At 44.4% G+C, this 23477-nt stretch overlaps 1 protein-coding gene across 12 annotated transcripts in view; it reads right to left on the bottom strand.

Moving 5' to 3' along the window:
- Positions 1-23477, bottom strand: part of PDE3A (phosphodiesterase 3A) — a 454279-nt gene that overhangs the window by 168828 nt on the left and 261974 nt on the right. For 11 of the 12 annotated variants that reach the window (XM_068278006.1, XM_068278001.1, XM_068278002.1 and 8 more), the window contains one exon: positions 1243-1293. In XM_068278006.1, coding sequence (XP_068134107.1) covers positions 1243-1293 — 51 coding nt within the window. Of the gene's footprint in view, positions 1-1242; positions 1294-3576; positions 3600-23477 lie in introns of those variants that run through there. The other variant, XM_068278012.1, reaches the window with a different exon arrangement.

The following is a 23477-nucleotide window of genomic DNA, read 5'->3' as shown; positions in this document are numbered from 1 at the left end:
ATTGATTTTTTGATTGCTGCCATTCTTGCACTGTTAATGGCACAAGCCTCAAACCTGGTACAGTTGGTCATTGGGTGACTGGGGTTTAAATTGATAAAAGGGGGTGGAGCCGCAAACAGCCAATCTGATTTGTTTCATTTTAATGTAAGTTATTGATTCCAAAGACCGCAAAGCTCACAAACTTGGTCATTGAGTAATTGATTAATTGTGTGTTAGGGTTAGGAAAAGTTGGCGGAGCCAATACCAGCCAAATACATACCCGGGCAACGCCGGGCCACCAGCTAGTTAATGGTAATAAAGTGTTAGTACTCTGGCCTTTAAAGCAACTGTTCTAAAATGACAATGTACAAATAAGTAGCTGTGTAAACATTTATCTAATTTTCATGTTAAATATCAGAGGCAAAAGCTTTCATTCATTGTGTGTAGATTTTAGCTGCTTTGGAATGTTTAATTTGCAAAGGTGAATCTCGGGCGTCAGGTTTCACACACAATTACAAACAAGATACATTTCCTCTGTTCTCCATGAAAACAGCTCATTCAGACAGGACAGCAGGGGCGTAGCAATAGGGGTTGCAGAGGTTGCGACCGCATCGGGGCCCTTGGGCCAGAGGGGCCCCGAAAGATCCTCCCTCAACTACAGTTTTAGCTCTCTATTGGTCCTGTGCTTCTAATAATCACTTCTATAGATACTTTGAATAGTGGTAATCATTAACAAACTGTTCCCCATCCCCTTCTTGTACCTCTGACACTGTAGTTGCCATTGGCTGGTTTGGTGCGCCGTAACAATTGCTATGTATAGAGTGCTATGGGGGCCCCATTGTAAAACTTGCATCGGGGACCCTCAACTCCTTAGCTACGCCACTGCAGGACAGGCAGCTGCAGTTAGGCTAATGAGAGCTTTCTCACACACAGGGTTAACAGATGTAGTGTGAGCGAATCCCCACTCCCCTCATGATTAAGTAGCCTGTCAGATTTGGCATCAGTGAAGTGTGAAAGGAATTTGATAACTGTAAACAAACAGATAAGCAGTGAAATGTATACACTAGAACTTAAGAGCACTTCCCAAACAATTGAAAAAACAAGTTAATCAATAATGTTCCTTTAAACATGTCACATGTCACAAACTTTGGTCAGGAATAAACTTTGCAGGTCACTGAGCTACACATCAATCTGGACCCCCAACCAGAGGATTTCTACACCCACAATAACTCCCCTACAGCAAGGAATTCACATGACACTGACCTGAGACCCCCTGGATCCTCGCTTGTGCTCCCACTCGGGATGGCCCATTAGCTGCAAGAAAACAGGAGACAATGATTAAGCCACTGTAATACCGGAGCAGGCTTCAGATATACCGTATGTGCTTAGACAGGTTCTCACCCTCCTCACACACTGTCAGCAAGATGCAGCAACAACACACAACAAGCACCCCCTGTGAAATACAAAGAAATACAAAGGAGATAAGAGCAGAGGGTAGGTAGGAGCACACAGGAGGTACAATGGCAGAGATGGCAGAATAGAGGAACATTCAAGAGAAATTAAGGCGCATCACATCAAGTGAAGCTAAAAAGTGTTCCATTTATTAATGCATTATTTAAAAAAAAAAACATGAATTCCTTGCCCCCAAAAGAAGAACTCACACAGTACAGGAGACACCAGCAAACTTCTTACGGGTGTATTCCTGTCTGTTTGCTGGTGTGTACTGTACTGCGACACTAATCAGGCGGGAAATAAAAGGCTAATCAAGCCAGCGTGTTGCAGCCTGTTCTGGAAGAAGCACACAGGCTGGAGCCTATGTCAAAAAAGGGTGCCTGGAAATTTGCCTGCCCAGTATTGCTGATAGTATCAGTAAATTTAGCAATATTTTACTAGTAAAGTGTAAAAAATACCAATATTTTACTATAGCTAAACCCAAGCCTATTTTCACACTGAAACCTCCCACTACCAATGCCTAACCTTAACCAATTCTCCCCCAGGCCTAACCTTAACTGTCCTCACTGCCTCAAACTCCCCCCAACCTTAACCCTCCCTGCAAACACTCCCCATCCCCCTGCCCACCCTTAGTCCTTTTTCCCCCACGCCTAACCTTAACCGGCTCCACCACCGCAAGCCCTCTATGCCTAACCTTAAAGGGAACCTGAAGCGAGGAAAATTATTTAAAATAAACTCATGACGTAGCTGCAAATGAATATTACATACTAACATCACTGTCAGTTCCTCTCAGAAGCTCACTATTTTCTTCTTACAGAGATCCCTTCTAGTTCTGACAATATTTTGTCAGAACTGAAATATACCAGTTGCTGTCAGTTCTATATCAGCAGCTGTCAGGTACAACTGAATGTGCAAGGTAATGTCCATGTTTCCCTATGGCTCAAGCAGGCAATGTTACAGTTTAACAGTGTGCTGACCAGGAAGCTGTTATGGGGTAATGGCCATTTTTAAGATGCAGGACGGAAAAATCCATAGATCACAGTGGACAAATGGGACGCAGGAGAGGATGAAGAGATTGAGGAGTAGACCACACAAGAGGTAAGTATGACCTGTATATGGTTATTTTGACTTTATTTTCAGTTCAGGTTCTATTTAACCTTTTCACCCCCATGTCTAACCTTAACTGTCCCCACCACGCCTAACTTTAACCCTTCCTTCTCCATGTCTAACTTTGACTGTCCCCACCGACTCACCCCCCCCCCCTTCCACCTGCCTAACCTTAACCCTTCCCTCCCCATGTCTAACCCTAACTGTCCCCATCGCCTCAACCCCCCCCCCCCCCCCACACACACACACACACATACCTTGAGGGCCCGTTTCCACTATCGCGAATCCGCATGCGGGCAACGCATGCGGATCCGCACAGTCAGTAGAAGTGGATGGGACTGTTTCCACTTGTGCGTTTCCCCGCACGTTTTTCTGTGCAGAAAAAATCTGCAGGGTAGGGGCCTCAGAATTCGCCTGCGTGTGGAATGCAGGCGAATCGCACACAATGTATTTAATAGGGAAATCGCATGCGTTTTCCCCATGCGTTTTTTGCCGCGATTTCGCATGCGATTTCGCATAGGTACCCATGTTAATTCACACAGGCAGTGACATGGTTAAAATCGCATACAGCCTTACCTATGCGAAATCGCATGCGAAATCGCGGCAAAAAACGCATGCGGAATCGCACCCGCATGCGATTTGCCTGCGGTGATTCGCCGGCGATTTCGTAACGCTACAGTGGAAACGGGCCCTAACCTTTCTTTCTCCATGTCTAACCTGTCCTCACTGCCTCAAAACTCCCCCCCCCCCCCCAGGCCTAACCTTAACCCTTCCCTCTCCATGTCTGACCTTAACTGTCCCCACCATTGCTATAAAAAAACACAGAAAAAAGTGTTAGGCTGCCACCATAGGGGTCCGTTGTTAGGTTAGGCCTGTAAATGTAGCAGTGCGTATCGCAGTCAAATTTACATTGACCCCTTCCAAATGGCACAAGCACCCGCTCCCTGTCCCTCGTGTTATACATGTATGCTGTGTGACAGCACAGACACTTCTCTGGTACATCATTGCATATACTGCTGTGTGTATTGTGCGTATGACCTTTCAGTGGAAGCAGATTTCTGCTGCTGGCTTTGTGCGTTGCACAGCCTCTGGCAGAGGAAGAGTTAAGGCTTTGCACAGCTCAGCGCACATTTAATCAATTGCCATGTAATTAACTTCCTAGAAAGAGACAGAAGCCAAAAACGGCGATTTAATATCCTAAGGAAATAATTAACTAAATGACATATTCCTCTCCTACCAAAGTGAACTGGTGCTCAGCCTCGCGGGAGAGGCCAGGCTGTGCCGTCACTGGCCGGGGTCAAGGAATGTTATTTCTGCTTGTATTTAAAGTGTAACTCAACCTTCCTGTAAAATGACTATAAACATCCATCAGGGCTGCACAAGTCCTTCTGCAATTTACAGTTATTAAAATTGATCTTTCTATTTCAATCTGTAACCAGCTCTGAATTGCTGACATTACCAGCGAGCTTTACAGCGGACCTGAACTCGGAACTTACTCTCTGCTCAAAGGCTTGGACCACACTAGGCATCATGTGAAAGGTCACATTTTTCTGCATATGCGTTTGTGCGTTTTTGCCATAATGAAGTGTCTTTTAAGTGCATTTTGCTGCGTTTGCGTTTCACACATATGAATCACAAGTTTATTTATTTATATAGCGCCGACATATTACGCAGCGCTGTACAGCGTATATGGTCTTGTCACTCAACTGTCCCTCAGAGGGGCTCACAATCTAGTCCTTACCATAGTCATATGTCTATATCATGTAGTGTATGTATCATACACTAGGGCCAATGTATGGGGAAGCCAATTAACTTATCCAAATGTTTTTGGAATGTGGGAGGAAACCGGAGTGCCTGGAGGAAACCCACGCAGAGACGGGGAGAACATACAAACTCCTTGCAGATGTTAACCGGGCTGGGATTCGAACCATGGACCTAGAGCTTCTAGGCGGGCAGGGCCGGTTTAAGCAGCAATGGGGCCCCAGGGCAAAATAAACCTGGGGGGCCCCCCCAACATATACCCCGGAACAAAAATCGGCATTAGGGGACCTTTTTTGCAGCTGGTATAGTCAGGGTGTGAAGTCCCAATCGGTCGGAGCTCCACATTCTGGCTATCCCAGCCTGCATGGGGGACAAGGGGTTAAAAAGTTTCAGGAAGGGGGACCCAACATAATTTTTTTTTTTTTTAAATTCCCAATCTCTAAACATAAAAAAAAAAAATTGGAAAAATAGGAAAAAATGCCAGGGATCTTCATACAGTCATATTGCGGCTGCGTAGCGATCCCTGGCCAAAGCGCTGCGGCTGCGTATAGACCCCCTGGAAACCCCGTCAGGAAATTTATTGCGCTTTCGTTTGATGCATGTAAAATGACACTACCGTTAGGTTTGCTACTAAAAGAGACATTTACCGCATTTAAAAGTATACTTTGTTCCTTCTAAACTTTAAAATCGATTTTCTCAAAAACTATAAGGTCTTTTTGAATAATTGTTTTTTTCCTCTTATTCCTAATGATCTCCTTAACATATCCTGCAAATTTAGGGTTTCTATCATTTAAGGTGGATTTGCTATTAACCATTAAAGTCGGCAGGTTTTTAAATGTATTTTTTTTCCTTTGAAACTTTAAAATCGATTTTCTCAAAAACTATAAGGCCGATTTGCAAAAAATTTTTTTCCTCTTGTAGCCACTGGGGGCCCCTACAAGCTCTGGGGCCCTGGGGCAGCTGCCTCCTTTGCCTTAATGGTAGCGCCGGCCCTGTAGGCGGGAGTGCTAAACGCTACGCTACCGCGCTGCCCATGCGTTTTTGTGAGTTTTGAATGCATTCTGATATGCGTTTTAAGCAATTTTTTGGTAATGTGGCCAGTATAAGCACACATTTTCGATGTTCTCTCTGGTTCATTCCTAGAAAGTCAACAGGAAGTGGAAGTACATATTTAAATTGGCTTAAAAAAAAAAAACTATAGTGGTGTCACCATTGACATACATTATGTGCGTTTTAGATGTGTGTTGGAAAAATATGCAGCAAGTTCTGCGTTTTCTAAAACACACATTGATGAACACAAACAAATGCATTTTTTTCTTGCAGCTCATTGTCTTACATTGTACGCATTACCGCTAGCATTTTATGCAACGCTAGCGTTTCTGCCTAGTCAGTCTCCTACCCTGAAAGACAAGTAACAGCATAATAACCTTTTAAAGGAAAACATTTCTTTGTTACAGCTGATACAAATCCTGCAATAAATCTGCAGGGTGTCTACTTCCTGCTTTCACAAAAACAGACCTATTGTTAACATTCTGTGTTTACCACTTAGCTGCTCAGCTGTGGCAGTCAGCTGACACAACTGAGGGATCAAATTACAACTTAGTCACAGATGAGAGGGACTTAGACAGGCTAAACTCTCTAAATACATACAGGGGACATTTCTCTGTCCTGTGCAAGAGTTCAGGTCCGTTAAGGAATACCGAAGTGAAAATAAACTGATGCAGTAAACAAGTGTGTCTATTATTGTACTCCTAAAAATGACTTTTTGAGCTAATCCACAGTTTCATTTTATGTTTAAATCTGCTTTTTAAGTTTTTAATGTTTTGTTGACTCTGCTCAATGACTATCTTTCGATACCATTTTTATGGTTGAATTGTACAGAAAACTGCAGTGTGTGGTGAAAATCGATGTAAAACGATTCTTTGATCAATTGGATAAGAAAATTTGCTGCCCACACACTGCATACCGATTTTCAATAGATTTCAGCATGAAATCTATTGGCAATTGTCCTGCTGCCACCGTCACACATCTACGTTATACAGGTTCTGGGGCTACTCACATATATTCAGTGCCTAAACTACATCTTACTAGCCACAATGCATGTATAATTCATATGTGGCGGTATTTAAAGGGATGAGGTGACAACCCTGGCTGCCACCCGCCTTGACCATGTGCAGTGCTGAAGGCTGGAATCCTGGCCTCAGGGGTCTGGCACCACAGTGAGCAGCGATGTCACTACCTGTGCCAGTGTCACATGTTACAGGCGTGGTAACGCTGGACACAAGGGGAGGCCATAATGCATAGCCGTTGTGGCAGGTGAGCATTCAGCACTGCACATAGCCACAGAGGGGGACACATAAACATTAAGGGGGGCAGGGGGGAGGGTACACCGGCCAGGTGCCCATCGATCGTCGGGATATCGTACACCGATGCTGCCGCGCTCATAAACGTCCCCTTGCAAATTAGAATTTAAAGGAAACCAGAGGTCAAAATAAACTGCTGAGATAAACAATTGTATCTATCCTCCCTTCTCCTAAAAATGACTTTTTTTAAAATATCCCACAATTTTACTTTATTTTTAAATCTACTTTTTAAGTTTTTACTGTTTCATTGTCTCTGCTCAATGACACAAGCATTGAAGTATGCCAGAGCTAAAATCTATGAACTATAGACCCTTTTTATCTCCTTCCTGTGTTTAGAAGCCATTTTCTGCCAGGAAAGTGTTTTATGGTTGTAATTCCTTATCAGTTAGGGTTATGCTATAGTCCGACCTGGTCCTGAACCTGAACAGAAACTTTCACTTACATAACTGATATTGAACTCTTTCAGGCAGAGAAAGAAAAAAAGGAACACAGCACAGTTATTTGTGTGCTTGGTACTGTCCATACACATGTCTATCTCATCATGTCACATGTTACCTCCGGTATCCTTTAACCCCTTCAGCCTATCTGGACGACTATGCTCGCACGCGCTCCTGCCGCCCGCTGTTAGCCCCCCGATCAGTGAATGGGAATACAATTCCCATTCACCGATCTAACTTCCCCACAGAAAAAACAACGCTTCTATTCAGAGAGCATGGTATTTCTGCCCCCAGGAAACTTCTCCGTCGTCTTTTAGTTCCTGGATGCGAGATCGTTCGCATCCAGGACTGTTTTCACTGTGGCCATCTTGTGGCCAAATAGTAAACTGCACGCACACACATTTTTTATTAAACAATTACATTATTATCCATTTAAAATTAGCTGTTTCCCTCCCACACCCAAAATTACCCAAATATATTTTTTAATAAAAAAATAAAAAAATTACAATAAAAAAAAACAAAAACAACATAAATAGTTACCTAAGGGTCTGAACTTTTTAAATATGCATGCTAAGAGAGTATATTATTATATTATTTTAAATTATAAGCTTATAAATAGTGATGGACGCAAATTGAAAAAAATGCACCTATATTTCTAAATAAAATATCGGCGCCATAAACTGTGATAGGAACATAATTTAAATGGTGTAATAAGCGTGACAAATGGGCAAATAAAATGCATTAGTTTTAATTACGGTAGCGTATATTAATTTCAAGCTATAATGGCCAAAAACTGAGAAAAAATGATTTTTTTTCATTTCTTTCTTAATCTTCCTGTTAAAATGGATTTTGAAAAAAATAATTCTTAGCAAAATGTACCACCCAAAGAAAGCCTAATTAGTGGCGGAAAAAAACGAGATATAGATCAATTCATTGTGATAAGTAGTGATAAAGTTATTGGCGAATGAATGGGAGGTGAACGTGGCTCGGAAGCATGAGGTTTTCGACAGTGTGGTGCTGAACCGGTTATTCCTGATCAATCCTTCTGGTAGATTTCGTGCATGCTGCAGTATCCATTCGCCTCCGATTTGATAAAATTATCAGAAAATTGATGGGCCCAAAAAATGGAGTGATGTATAGTCATCCTTATACTAAATGTAATTGATTGTAGAATCAGATTAGCACTGTAGTCATTACAGAGGCTCCATGCACCGATGAGTAAATACTTACCTTCATCGCTGCAGAGCTGGCGGCCCAATAAGGATCCTGCAAATGGTACCTAACGACATCCGATCCATCTCGCCAGCCTTTGGTCAGCAAATCAGATACATTGATTCATGCAGCACAAATGTCAGAACCCTCATTGCCAGGAGTTGGGGATCAGCCAGAGCGAGTTCTGTGTAATACACACGGCCCACTGCTACCCTCTGGTTAATATACAGCACAAAACAGTAAACAGGAGTTACAGTGAACTGAGTCACCTTGTTATTCCATGAACAAGCAGCAATAATCCGCATCACTACCCTGACATGCTTAATGGCTTGTCCGCCGCGGCCCGTCCGTGTGCTGAGAGTATGACTGCAACTAACCCCCTCCCACCGGGGGCCTGAATACTGCCAGATGGGGGAATTCTACATAAACTCATTAACATCACTTAAACGCCAACATACAGGATGTTACACTGTCTCTTCAGCAGGTACCTGAGGTCTCGTGTGACTCCCGTATTTCTTAATAACAGAACTCGGCATATTTACCTCTTTCTTAGCCAGCAGCCTGCTTGTAAAACTGCCGAGATAAGATGAAACTGCAGAAAGGGCCTGATTCACTAAAGCTAAAGAGCCACATGTAGCAACGGCTTGGCAAGATCCTAGTGCACGACATGCACGGCCAGTTCTAGACTTTGTGTTGCCTGAGGCAAACTTGTGAGGATGCACCCCCCCCCCCCCCCCCGAATTGGAATGATTACACAGCACCTGACAATTTGCACCTCACGTTATAGCTGTGGTGAGCCCCCCAAAAATACCCTCAGTATAGGTAGGTAGCCAGGTATAGGTGACCCTAGTATTGGTAGCTAGGTGCAGTTGCCCCCAGTATAGGTTAGCCAGGCACTCTCTGCACTCCCTGTTTCTGCCTGGTGCTGCTCGCAGGCCTCGGCTACTTGAGGAAGTCGCCTCAGTTGGCATCATGGCCGGACCGGGCCTGATGCCATGGGCTGGTGATGTGGCTCCATATAAGAATTCATCATTGGCTCAATGAAACAAGCAGGGAATAGCAAACAGCGCCCTATTCTTCAGCATTGTAAAAAAATATATGAAGAAAGCACTCCTTGCGTTGTGTTTAAAGTGTACCAGAGACGAGTCAGTATAAAAGTTTTATACATACCTGGGGCTTCCTCCAGCCCTATCCGCACAGATCGCTCCCACGCCGCCGCCCTCAGTCCTTGGAGAATAGTACTGCACCTGCGTTGTACTATTCTCCACCGGAGAGACGGAGAGAACGCACTGCACAAGCTCAGACTGGCCATGACTGGCTGAACCTACGGGAACCAGTACTGCAGAGGGAGAAGACTGGGGACGGCAACGTGGGAGCGATCCATGCCGATGGGGCTGGAGGAAGCCCCAGGTATGTATAAAACTTTTATACTGCCTCGTCTCTGGTTTCCTTTAAAGTGACCTTGAAAACAACTAAAAAAATGCCATACTGAACTTACCTGGCGCCTCTTCCAGCCCCCTGTACTCTGTGAGGTCCCTCAGTGCCTTCTGGGCTCCCTCCGAGCTCCTGCTGGTGGCTCTGTTAGCTGCACGACCCGGCCGGGAGTCTTGAGCAACTGTGCATGCACGGCCCGTCCACGTGTCCAGCTTGACCCCATCGTCGTGTGCGTTCTGCACTTGGGTGCTCCATGCGTTCGAGTACTGGTAGTGGTCGAGCTGGGTGCATGGACGGGCTGTGCAGGCGTAGTTGCTCAAGACTCCCGTCTGGGTCGGGCAGCTAACGGAGCCACCAGTGGGCATGGCCGGGCCGATTGCGAAACTTCCAGGTTGCAAAACTGCCTCTGATGAAGCGAGGATGATCCGTGTGAAACGTCTCAGAGTATTGCATGCATTTTATTTTTATTTTGCCAAACTGCCTCTGAAGAAGCGAGGGTGATCCTTGTGAGATGCATCAGGATATTGCACACGGGACACAGAGGCAAAAGAAGGAGGGCAAAGGAGGACACAAGGGACATAGAAGGATGCAAAGGGGGATGAAGGAGGATACGGGACAAACGAGGACAAAGGGACAAAGCAGAGCACACATGGGGGGCAATAGAGGACAACAGACTACACAAAGGGGCATGGAGGAGGGCACAAGGGGTACAGAGAAGGACACAAGGTGGAAAGAGGGAGACACAAGGGGGACAGAGGAGGATACAGGGAGACACAAGAGGTGTAAGGGAGACACAAAAGGTAAAAGATAAATCTAATAATTGGGGAGAGAACATCCACAAGATGCCCCTGCACAGTGGATGCACCAGGTTTAGTATATATATTTTTTCCCTAGTTCTTGTCCTCTAAAACTTATGGTCAGCGTCTTATAGTCTGAAAAATACGGCATATCTTTATATACTCATGGAGATCTGCACCATTAGTACACACCTCTGAAGAAGTCTCTTATGGTGGGGAGACGCACATCACACTGGGTTTAAAGCGGACCCAAACCAAACATTTTTTTAATTCAAAATATTCAGTTTCACCACTCTGACACATACAAAGATAAATAAACACTCCTTCAAGCCTATGAGCATTTCAGTGCATGATTTTCACCCTTCCCTTCTCATAACTAGGGTTATACAGGTGGCAGCCATTAGCAATTCCTCCTTTGCCGGACACCACCTACTCCACCATTCTGCCGGATTCTGTCCCGGCAATATGAAAGGAAGGGAGGGGTTCCTCCATGCAGCTGAAAAAAGGCTGCTATTTATTATTATTTAGAAAATAGATTTTATTTCTGAAATCTTGTTTTTTTAATTGCGGTCCACTTTAATGATATTACCGTGACGTATAGCTGTTATCTACTTGCCTGTCTATATGGAATATGTTATGCGACTTATTAAAAGCTATGTTTTTTGAGATACAACCATATGCATTGTAAACCCGTTTTTGTGTTGATTTTTCTCAATATTGAAGTATTTAGAGAGGGGACATGATACTGTTGCCTTATAATTTTGAACGACTGACATGGCGGATCACTTCGGCAGATAATCGTTCATGGCCAGCATGTACAGCGCTATGAAAAGTATTATAAACAATGGGCTCGATTCACAAAGCAGTGCTAACCCAGTTAGAGACTTTAGGCATGATAACCATTGCACCACACTGGTGAAAAGCCAGTTTAGGCATGATAAGTTTAGGTGTGATAAGTTTAGGTGTGATAAGTTTAGATAAGTTTAGATCGCGTGCAAAATACTGCACGCAAAGCAGCGCCATTAAACTCTCTGCGAAGTGCACCAGACTTTGCTAGTGCAAAACTTTTGATCAGCTGTGCACTGCGGTGCTAACCCAGTTGGTGCTTAAACTTATCAAGCCTAAACTTATCACACCTAAACTTATCATGCCTAAACTTATCACACCTAAACTTATCACACCTAAACTTATCATGCCTAAACAGAGTTTAGGCGTGATAAAGGGCTTTTCACCAGAGTGCTAACTGTTAGCACCGCTTTGTGAATCAGGCCCAATGTGTCTGTGAAGTCTGTGGCACTTTCCATACATCCTGCATGTTTGAACAATCCTATCTCTGAACAATCATTTCAGTTGCAGTCTTCTGTTGTCATTCACTTCAAAGCGATCAAGATCTCTTGGACTTCCGTTGTTTGACCCGATTCTTTTGGTGCGTACTGTAGTTATGGACCCAGAATAAGCATGCAGATCAGATGTTTCTGACAAAAATCTAGCAAGATTAGCTGCATGCTTGTTTCTGGTGGGATTCAGACACTACTGATGCCAGAATGATCCAGAGTGATCAGCAGGACAGCCAGGCAACTGGTATTGTTTAACAGGAAATAAATATGGCAGCCTCCATATCCCTCTCACTTCAGGTTCCCTTTAAAGCAGTAAAGCCTGATTTACCAAAGCTACTGTATAGCGAGGAGTGGTCTGTGATCCTACAAGCAATCACACATTATTTATCCATTTGCCAGCCACTGCTATGTCCTGAAATGACCCAGGCTATGGCTGCAGGGATCATCTCATCAGCTGTTTTTGCAACCAATTATTTTACAGATAACTGTTCTACAGCCAATGCCATGTCCCTATATGACCCAGGCTGTGGCGGCAGTGTGATCATCAGCTAATGGCAAGAGCTGCTGCCTTTTAACTGCATATTTTGCATATAATAGATTTTCAGCTAATGACATGTCATGTAATGTCATGATCTGAAGCCACCCTGAAAAAAGAATGTAAAGGGAAGGTTCTGGATCCCATAGAGTCTTCCCAGTCCTCTCTCCATGCCATCGGTCCACCACTGTCCCCCCTGAGAGTCCACACCTTCTGAACTCATCGGAAGACTTCGGAAGAATCGGAAGCACTTGCATCCCCGAGTGCTTCCAAAGATAGTCGTATCTGTACTGCACATGCGCAAGAACGCACTCGCAAACAATATGTACCCGCTTGCCTTTGGAAGTGCTCTGGGCCACGAGTACTTCCAAGAGTCTTTTTGAAGGCTTTGAAAGCAGGGCCGGATTTACCATAAGGCACTGTAGGCACATGTCTACAGGCGCCTCATGATGGAAAGGCGGCTCACTCAAGGAGCTCATGGATTGCTTTTGACAATCGCTTGTCCACCACTCGTCCGGAGACCAGGAAGCACGTGACTTCCATTGGGTTTGTTAAGAAACCATGTGATTCGTATCTGGCAACAGGAAGGATTCTCATTGGCCCACATGAATCAATGAGAATTTTCCCTGTTGTAGGAGAATTCCCATTGGTTATTTTGCAAACGTTATGAAGCGCTGGTCTTTCTGGTCTCCGGGACATGTGGGGCGGCGGCACTGACTCTCCACGGGACAGATGAGCAATTTTTGTGCAGCGGGAAGCTTAGTGTAAACGGACACCGTCCATCCCCATAGGCTTCCCTTGAGTACGATTTGCAATGTTAGCAGCGCGCTCGCACTTCGGCTGCAGAGCAATGCAGCCGGTCAGGATATTGCATTTGGTTCCATTTGACAGTGTAAACCATCCTATTAAAGGACCACTCCAGTGAAAAAAGTAAGCAGTTAAAATCTCACAGACCCAACAGGATTTGGACTAGTCCATCTCCTCATGGGGGATTCTCAGGGATTTCTTGTTTTCAAAAGCATTTCCTGAATGGCAGTTGCTCACTCTATTTGCCAAAACAGGGTGCAAGTGAGTAGGGAGTCTAGCTGGTATCTAACTATGTTGGCATTTAAAGGGGAACTTCAGCGTAAACAAACATACTGTCATTTAGTTACATTAGTTTTGTAGAATTTGCACCAAAACAGCAGAAGGAGAACAACAACATCTGAAATCCCATCATGCTCTGCACAGCATCAGAGGAATAATGCCTGGGCGGTTTTCTTCTGTGCAGCTAAAAATGAGGCTTGAGTACAAAAAACAAAGTTCTGATGCTGTGAAACGGTTAAAGAAACACCAAGCTTATTCAGTGCTGCTGAGTAGATTTTTAGTCTGGAGGATCACTTTAAACTGCCGTTCAGGAAATGATGTTGAAAACAAAGAAAACCCTATGAATCCCCCATGAGTAGATGGACTGGTCCAAAACCTGCCAGTTCTGTCAGATTATAACTTATAATTTTTTTTCGCTTGAGTGGTCCTTTAATAAAATCTAAACACAGGGGTGGAATGTGCGGCTAAAGCAATGAGCTTTCAGCACATGACGGTTAATAGCAGAAAGAGACGCACACAGATCCTCCGAGGAGCGGCTGTGCCAGACTCGGCCGGTGGAGTCTGAACGCTTATGTAAACTGCGTTAAATAGAGAGCGATATGTAAACTAATGCCACAGAGGTGAACACTGAAGGGAGCACCGCTGCCATGCAGAGAGACCTCAGCAGCACAAGTGGAAACTATTTCTAGGTGAGCCGAGCCAGCCAACGCCTTGGCTACGGCCTCCGCCGGCCTCGCCGGGTGACAAGTGCCATCAGCAGACACTCAGGATAAGCCCTTAATATTTACAGGAAGCATTCCTTCCATCTCGGTGGACGGAGTCTATGGTGTCGGCCTGCTCGTCTAAACAGAGGCGCAGGAGGCGTTCTTATCCGCAAACCATCTGACACTGTCTGCAGGACTGTCTGCTGACCGTCAGCTGCTTATTTTACACTCAGCGGTTTCCTGATCACAACACTTATCCAAAAAACATTTAAATGTAAAAATGCCCATATATATATATATATATATATATATATATATATATATATATACAGGGAGTGCAGAATTATTAGGCAGATGCGTATTTTGACCACATCATCCTCTTTATGCATGTTGTCTTACTCCAAGCTGTACAGGCTCGAAAGCCTACTACTAATTAAGCATATTAGGTGATGTGCATCTCTGTAATGAGAAGGGGTGTGGTCTAATGACATCAACACCCTATATCAGGTGTGCATAATTATTAGGCAACTTCCTTTCCTTTGGCAAAATGGGTCAAAAGAAGATGACTTGACAGGCTCAGAAAAGTCAAAAATAGTGAGATATCTTGCAAAGGGATGCAGCACTCTTAAAATTGCAAAGTTTCTGAAGCATGATCATCGAACAATCAAGCGTTTCATTCAAAATAGCCAACAGGGTCACAAGAAGCGTGTGGAAAAACCAAGGCGCAAAATAACTGCCCATGAACTGAGAAAAGTCAAGCGTGCAGCTGCCAAGATGCCACTTGCCACCAGTTTGGCCATATTTCAGAGCTGCATCATCACTGGAGTGCCCAAAAGCACAAGGTGTGCAATACTCAGAGACATGGCCAAGGTAAGAAAGGCTGAAAGACGACCACCACTGAACAAAACACACAAGCTGAAAGGTCAAGACTGGGCCAAGAAATATCTCAAGACTGATTTTTGCAAGGTTTTATGGACTGATGAAATGAGAGTGAGTCTTGATGGGCCAGATGGATGGGCCCGTGGCTGGATTGGTAAAGGGCAGAGAGCTCCAGTCCGACTCAGACGCCAGCAAGGTGGAGGTGGAGTACTGGTTTGGGCTGGTATCATCAAAGATGAGCTTGTGGGGCCTTTTCGGGTTGAGGATGGAGTCAAGCTCAACTCCCAGTCCTACTGCCAGTTTCTGGAAGACACCTTCTTCAAGCAGTGGTACAGGAAGAAGTCTGCATGCTTCAAGAAAAAACATGATTTTTATGCAGGACAATGCTCCATCACACGCGTCCAAATACTCCACAGCGTGGCTGGCAAGAAAAGGTATAAAAGAAGAAAAACTAATGACATGGCCTCCTTGTTCACCAGATCTGAACCCCATTGAGAACCTTCGGTCCATCATAAAATGTGAGATTTACAAGGAGGGAAAACAGTACACCTCTCTGAACAGTGTCTGGGAGGCTGCGGTTGCTGCTGCACGCAATGTTGATGGTGAACAGATCAAAACACTGACAGAATCCATGGATGGCAGGCTTTTGAGTGTCCTTGCAAAGAAAGGTGGCTATATTGGTCACTGATTTGTTTTTGTTTTGTTTTTGAATGTCAGAAATGTATATTTGTGAATGTTGAGATGTAATATTGGTTTCACTGGTAAAAATAAATAATTGAAATGGGTATATATTTGTTTTTTGCTAAGTTGCCTAATAATTATGCACAGTAATAGTCACCTGCACACACAGATATCCCCCTAAAATAGCTAAAACTAAAAACAAACTAAAAACTACTTTCAAATATATTCAGCTTTGATATTAATGAGTTTTTTGGGTTCATTGAGAACAAAGTTGTTGTTCAATAATCAAATTATTCCTCAAAAATACAACTTGCCTAATAATTCTGCACTTCCAGTATATACTAATGTAAAGAAAAGATCGCCTGTTGCTGCTGCTCTGTTTTGCTCTGCTTTTTTGGCTTGAGAAATAGTGGCTGGATAGTGTAGTGGTTAAGGGCTCTGCCTCTGATACAGGAGACCATGGTTAGCCATCTTGGCTCTTCCTGTTTAGTAAGCCAGCACCTATTCAGTAAGGAACCATTAGGCAAGACTCCCTAACACTGCTACTGCCTACTGAGTGCACCCTACTGGCTGCAGCTCCGGCACTTTGAGTCCGCCAGGAGAAAAGCGCAACATAAATGTTATTTGTCTTGCCTTGAGAATTGTAGGTTGCATTTTGCGGTACATGACGTTTCAGAGTCTGATGCAGTACAAAGCTATGGAGCAGCTTTCTGTGTACCACTCTGTTTCATTCCTGCTTGCTTATGAGCATTCAGTCTGGCTTTGCTCAGGAATCATTATAGCTGACTCTGTCTTCTCTGATGTCTTTTCAAGCCTAAGCCTGTCCCCTTCTGGCTCTGCTTTAATGACTCAGCTATAATGATTCCTGAGCAAAGCCAGACTGAATGCTCAGTCAGGGATTTTATCAGGGCTGATATCAAGCAGGCTGAGCAGTGAAGGATGAAGCAGAGAGCAGGGTAGGTGTTTTCTCTAATGTTCCCACTAAAATATAAGGTAAAATACATGAGGGTGCTTCATTCAGTACAGAGTGCCCACAGCTTCTCCTTCCATAATCTATATAACAGCAAAAGTATCTTTTATTTGGAAGATCTGAAAAAAAAAACGACTGAGTTTTCTAAGAAAAGGAGACGCAGTAGAGTGTTGTACCGTGTTAACCATTAATAAAAGCAAGACGTTTTGAATCAAGAGGATACCATTTATTGGCTAATCATCCTGATTCGAAACGTCTTACTTCTCTAACGGTGGCCACACACGATACAATAAAATGATCCGTTTTACAGCAATTCGATAAAAATGGGTTTCCCTTTTGCTTATTCGATAAAAGTCTATTGGGAGTGCTGGATTTTTCTGATACATTTTTATGAAAATTGAATGGTGTGTGGTAGATTGTCAATATCCTTATATATACTTCCAAGCGCCTTGTTGACATTTATAGACGTTTTTGTAAAATTTTAAACGTGGGCGATTTTCAAAATCGCCCTAAAAGCACTTGGGCAATGATTCTCTACGAGAGAGTTCATATCAGAGCAGTTCGTTTGCGATCCGCTTTGAAAAGCAGTGCTTGGGCCATTTTTGAGGCAATTTGCCTCAATGGAAGGTATAGGAAAAACACAAAACTCTTTGGCAAGCGATTGCGTGAGCGTTTTTTTTTTAAAATACATTGTATTTATTTTTTCTGGATTTTTTTCCAGATCAAAAGCTCTTACAAAAATGCTTACAAAAACGCCCACAAAAACAAGTGAACACGCAGAAAATCGACAGAAAACTCTTCAAAAAACGCGGAAAAAAAGCCCACCGTTGACAGACACGCCAGCCAAACGCAATGTGAATAAGGCCTTAGAGTTTTCAATAATGTTTTTCATAATTGGGTAAAAATTGAAGAAACGTGTGTTGTACATTGGTCACATTTTTTTAAATGTTACTAACAGTCAGAAAAATGTATTGCAATTCTTGAATTGAAAAGATATTTTAAAAATTGTATGTTGTGTAGCCACCTTTACAAAAATAAAAAATGAAGTTTCTCTTTAAGCTGTATGCAGTACTGCATCCCATCCTGTAGATGTCACTGGAGCAGAGGCAGCTGTGCAGTATTTAGACTTCAGCAGTATCACAGTTCAAGCCATTAATAAAGTTACTTGCACACTACATTTTCCTCAGACAAGCTCCAGACCATCCAGGCCTAAAATCTAAAGTGTGCACAGCTCTCCTCTGACGTTGCTGGCCTCCTCCCTGGCAATCTAGCAGGACAAATCACTGTCCCACGAATGCAGTGATGGCTAACCTTGGCACTCCAGCTGTGACAAAACTACAAATCCCATCATGCCTCTGCCTCCCCGAGTTACGCTTAGAGCTGTCAGAGTATTGTCATGCCTCATGGGACTTGTAGTTCGAGCACAGCTGGAGTGCCAAGGTTAGCCATCACTGCGTCTAATTCCTGCAACAGTGCATGGCTCACTTGTCCTACCTCTTCCCCTCTCCATGGAGCAACATATACTGCTAAGTCCAAGAGCATGTCTGTACAGAGCTTGTCACTACACTGCCGCCCAAAATAATCTCTCTAAAGACCATTTTGGCCTACAAAGGGTACAACTATATGTGTGACTAAAGCCTGAGTACATGTGAAAGGTCAACTGAAGCAATAGTAATATGGAGGCTGCCAGACACTACTGATGCATGAAAGATCAGCAGGATGCCAGGCAACAGGTATTGTATAACCAGTTCACCACTGAAGGGTTTTTCCTCTTATGAGCCAGAGCAATTTTAACATTTCAACACTCCTCCCTTTCATTTATCAATAACTTTATCACTACTTATCACAACAAAATTATCTATTTCTTTTTTTTTTCCGCCACCAATTAGGCTTTCTTTGGGTGGTACATTTTGCTAAGAATTATTTTGTTCTAAATGCATTTTAACAGGAATATTAAGAACAAAAAAATGAATAATGTCATTATTATTTCTCAGTTGGCCATTATAGTTTTGAAATAAAACGTGCTACTCTGGATAAAACCCACACATTTATTTGCCCATTTGTCCCGGTCATTACAATATTTAAAATATGTCCCTAGTACAATGTATGGTGACAATATTTTATTTGGAAATAAAGGTGTATTTTTTCAGTTTTGTGCCCGTCACTTATTACAAGTCCTTATTTGCAAAAATAGCAGTAATACACTCTCATGCCATACATGTAAAAAAAGTTGAGTGCCATAACCATTTATGTATTTTTTTTAAACTAGTTGCCGACCGCGTCACGCCGATGGGCGTGGCCGCGGCAGCCCCAGGTCCGCCTTACTCCGATCGGCGTAAGGTCCTGGGGCTCTGCTTTGCAGGAGATCGCGCGCAGACTGTTAGATGGCGAAACCGCCATCTAATTAACATGTACAGCGCTGCAATCTACAGCAGAGCTGTACAGGCTGAAGCCTATCACAGCCAATTGCTGTGATAGGCAGACGGGGGGAGGGAGAGAGGGTAATTTAAATAATAAAAAAAACAGAAAATTAATAAAAAAAGAAATACAATAAATATTTATTAACCTCCTTAGCGGTTACCGAAGGAGGGCGCCGCTCAGGCCACGCTGGGCCGATTTTCATAATTTTTTTTTAATACACGCAGCTAGCACTTTGCTAGCTGCCTGTGTACCTCGATCGCCGCCGTCGATGCGCCGCAATCCGCCGCGTTAGAGGGGCCCCCAGCCCAGACCCCGTGCGCAGCCTGGCCAATCAGTGCCAGGCAGCGCTGCGGGGTGGATCGGAACGTCATCACGATCGTCGCCATGGCGACAGGGGAAGCCCTAAAGGAAATCCCATTCAGAACGGGATTTCCTTATGGGAAGACGGCGCGGCGGCAATCGGAGGGGCTGGGAGGACGCCATAGGGAGGGGGGAATGATGTAGTTAGCGCAAGGCTAGCCACATGATAGAAAAAAAAATCTAAAAAATAGTGCTGCGCCGCCACCCTGGTGCATTCAATAGAACGCCAGGGTGGTTAAAAAAAACAAACAAACCTGGGGGCGATCAGAGAGAGCTCTGTTGGTGGGGAGAAAATGGGGGGAATCACTTGTGTGCTGTGTCGAGCGGCCCTGCAGCATGGCCTTAAAGAGACTCCGTAACAAAAATTGCATCCTGTTTTTTATCATCCTACAAGTTCCAAAAGCTATTCTAATGTGTTCTGGCTTACTGCAGCACGTTCTACTATCACCATCTCTGTAATAAATCAACTTATCTCTCTCTTGTCAGACTTGTCAGCCTGTGTCTGGAAGGCTGCCAAGTTCTTCAGTGTTGTGGTTCTGTGATGCATCTCCCCCCTCCAGGCCCCTCTCTGCACACTGCCTGTGTATTATTTAGATTTGGGCAGCTTCTCTCTTCTCTCTTATCTTTTACAAGCTGGATAAATCCTCCTCTGAGCTGGCTGGGCTTTCACATACTGAGGAATTACATACAGGCAGAGCTGTCTGCACTCTGCAGGAAGAAACAGCCTGACACTTCAGTGGAAGATAGCTGCAGGGGAAAAAGAAACACACAAATGATCTCTTGAGATTCAAAAGGAAGGGTGTATACAGCCTGCTTGTGTATGGATGTATTTTTCTATGTGTGGACATACTGTACATCAACCTACTTCCTGTTTTGGTGGCCATTTTGTTTGTTTATAAACAAACTTTTAAAAACTGTTTTTAACCACTTTTAATGCGGCGAGGAGCGGCGAAATTGTGACAGAGGGTAATAGGAGATGTCCCCTAACGCACTGGTATGTTTACTTTTGTGCGATTTTAACAATACAGATTCTCTTTAAAGTGAATGTTTACCGTTTCAAAAAAGAAAAAGTCAGATACTCACCTAAGGAGAGGGAAGGCTCGGTCCTAATGAGCCTTCCCTCTCCTCTCCCGGTGCCCGGTCCCGCGCAGGATCCCCCGTGGCAGTATTCGACCAGTTCGGTCAAATACTGCCACTTTCGCATGCCGAAGGGAGCTTTCGGAAGCCTTCGGGAGCACTCGGACTCCCGAGGACGGGGCCGCTCCATACTACGCATGCGCGAGCGCCCTCTATGACGTACGTAGTATGGAGCGGCCCGTCTTCGGAAGCCCGAGTGCAGGCATGCGCATCCATGTGCGCTGTGCATTAGAACTAACAGATGAATACCTACGCCCCTGGGATGGAAGCAGTTTTCCCACCAGGCATAGATATACTGCTGCTGACGCAACTAGTGCTTAAAGTGACACTGAAGCAAAAAAAAAATTGTAATATAATGAACTGGTTGTGTAGTACAGATAGTTAATAGAACATTAGTAGCAAAGAAATGAGTCTCGTATTTTTATTTTCAGTTATATAGCTTTTTTATAACACTGCCTCATTCTCTAATATTTGCAGCTTACACACTACTCAGCATTCTAAATGATTTTACAGAGCAGGCTAGTGACCTTTTGAACTTTTCTCTGCAGAAAAAAACAAAATACAGTGACAGACAGTTGAGATGATAAGCTTCAGAAGACTCTCTCTGCGAAGCTCTTTTGCATAGATAACAACTGGAGTTTCTCTTCCTGTACTGGAAAGAATATTAGACTCAAATCTCTGCTGCTAATGTTTTATTTTTTAGCTGTACTATAGATACAAATCATTATAAGTTTATTTTCATTTCAGAGTCCCTTTAAAAGGAAATAAGTATGGCAGCCCTCTCACTTCAGGTGTTCTTGAATACCTGGCTTAGGCCCAGTTCACATTGCGTTTTTGAGCCAAACAGATCCGGTAAGTGGATCCGGTCTCCGCTTCACCGGATCCGGATGGCTCTGTGCACACTGCAGAATGGAAGTGAAAACGGATCTGATCAATGATTGATTGGATCAGTTTTCACTCTGGTTTCGCCGCAAATACATACCTAATGTTCTGTAGCAGCTGGCGTTAGAGGCTTCCTCTTCTTCCGCTGTGACTACACAGCGCGTCATGTGACTAATCACATGACGCGTCATGTAGTCACATAACACGGAAGAAGATGGATGCCTCTACCGCCGGCTGCTACAGATACTGCGCCTGCGCTGGAGCCAGGAAGGTAAATATTTACATCCCCGCTGTTCGGGGAGCTTTATCGCCGCCGCTGTGGGACCGAGGAGGACGGGGGAAGCCTTAATAGGATCCGGAGGCTTCCTCCACCCGAGGTGAGTACCCCCCAGGGGAGGTTTTTTTCATTACAGGTTTTCTTTAAGCTCTGATCACAGACTATATCCTTCTTGGCATGGACTCAACAAGATGCTGATACCGTCGCCGAGGAATGTTGGACCATGCTGACATAATGGCAGCCACTAAGTTGAGTCTGATTGGTTGGTGGCGTTTCCAAGCTTTGAAGTGATCTTTCGACTTTGTCTCACAAATGCTCAATAGGTCAGGGGACTGAGCAGACCATGGAAGCAGGTTAAACTCTGATTGATGTTCATCAAACCAATTTGAGCATTCATCGAGCACGGTGGCAAGGGCCCGCAACTGGCATCTTTTTCTATTTTTCTGTGGTACCAGAGGGACTCTTGATGGTCTCCTGCTGCTAAAGCCCATCCTTTGCAAAGTGTATCTTGTTATGTGTTGTTGCCCTTCTGTTGCTGCGCACTATGCAAGCTACTCGCCTTTCACCACTTCACCAGCCTTTCACGACCAGAACAATCATCATCGTTTGAATTTTTTTTCAACTGCCATTCTCTAAACACCCGAGATAGTGTTGGGCGAGAAAATCTTAATAGTCGTAGCACCAGCTCTTCTTGCACCGACAATCATCCCTCATTCAAAGTCACTTCAATCTTTTGTCTCACCCATTTTGACATTAACCTCCCTGGTGGTACGCAGTTTATGAGGCTGCGTCCGTGGGAGGGATTTTTGAAATAAATCTTGTTTTATACTTTGTAGCTAGCAGTAGGCTAGCTACCTGTGGCACCCAAGTCCCCCTACACCTATCTGCTCCCCCCAATCGCCGCCGGCAACACTCACCCATCCACGATCCCGTGAGAGCCGCAGCTTCCCAATTAGCTTCAGTCAGAGCTGATCGGGAGGCTGCGCCATCGCGGGATCCCTGGGGGGTATGTATTGCGGCGGGGATCGGGGGAGAGCGGGGGCACTTGGGGGGGCATAGGAAGCTAGCCAAGTGCTAGCTGAAGACTATGGAACAAATTTTATTTAAAGCTAATGGGAACCGGGATTTAACTAAAAAAAAAGTCAGATACTCACCTAAGGAGAGGGAAGGCTCGGTACTATTGAGCCATCCCTCTCCTCTCCCGGTGCCACCAATGCTACGGTGTCTGCTCCATTCGCGTCCCCAGCCGAAGGGAGGTTAAAGGAGAACTGTAGTGAGAGGTATATGGAGGCTGCCACATTGTTTTTCTTTTAAGCAATACCATTTACCTGGCAGCCCTGCTGAACTATCTGCCTGCAGAATCAGACCAGAAACAAGCATGCAGCTAATCTAGTCAGATCTGACAATGATGTCAGAAACAGCTGATCTGCTCCATGCTTGTTCAGGGTCTATGGCTAAAAGTATTAGAGGCAGAGGATCAGCAGGATAGCCAGGCATCTGGTATTGCTTAAAATATACGTCCCGCTTTACCCGGGGCGCTGTCCCAGGCTGCATGAGGTCCCTGCATGAGGCTTTCAGCAGTGGGACGTCCCGGCCTCGGGACTCTGGTCACCGTACATGAACTAGCCGCAGCGTCTCATAGACGCTGTGCTAGTTCATTCCCCGC

The sequence above is a fragment of the Hyperolius riggenbachi genome, chromosome 3 (genome assembly GCF_040937935.1).
Source record: "Hyperolius riggenbachi isolate aHypRig1 chromosome 3, aHypRig1.pri, whole genome shotgun sequence".
In the NCBI taxonomy this organism is placed as follows: Eukaryota; Metazoa; Chordata; class Amphibia; order Anura; family Hyperoliidae; genus Hyperolius; species Hyperolius riggenbachi.
Note: the sequence above shows the minus strand (reverse complement) of the source record. Positions and strands in the feature narration are given on the sequence as shown.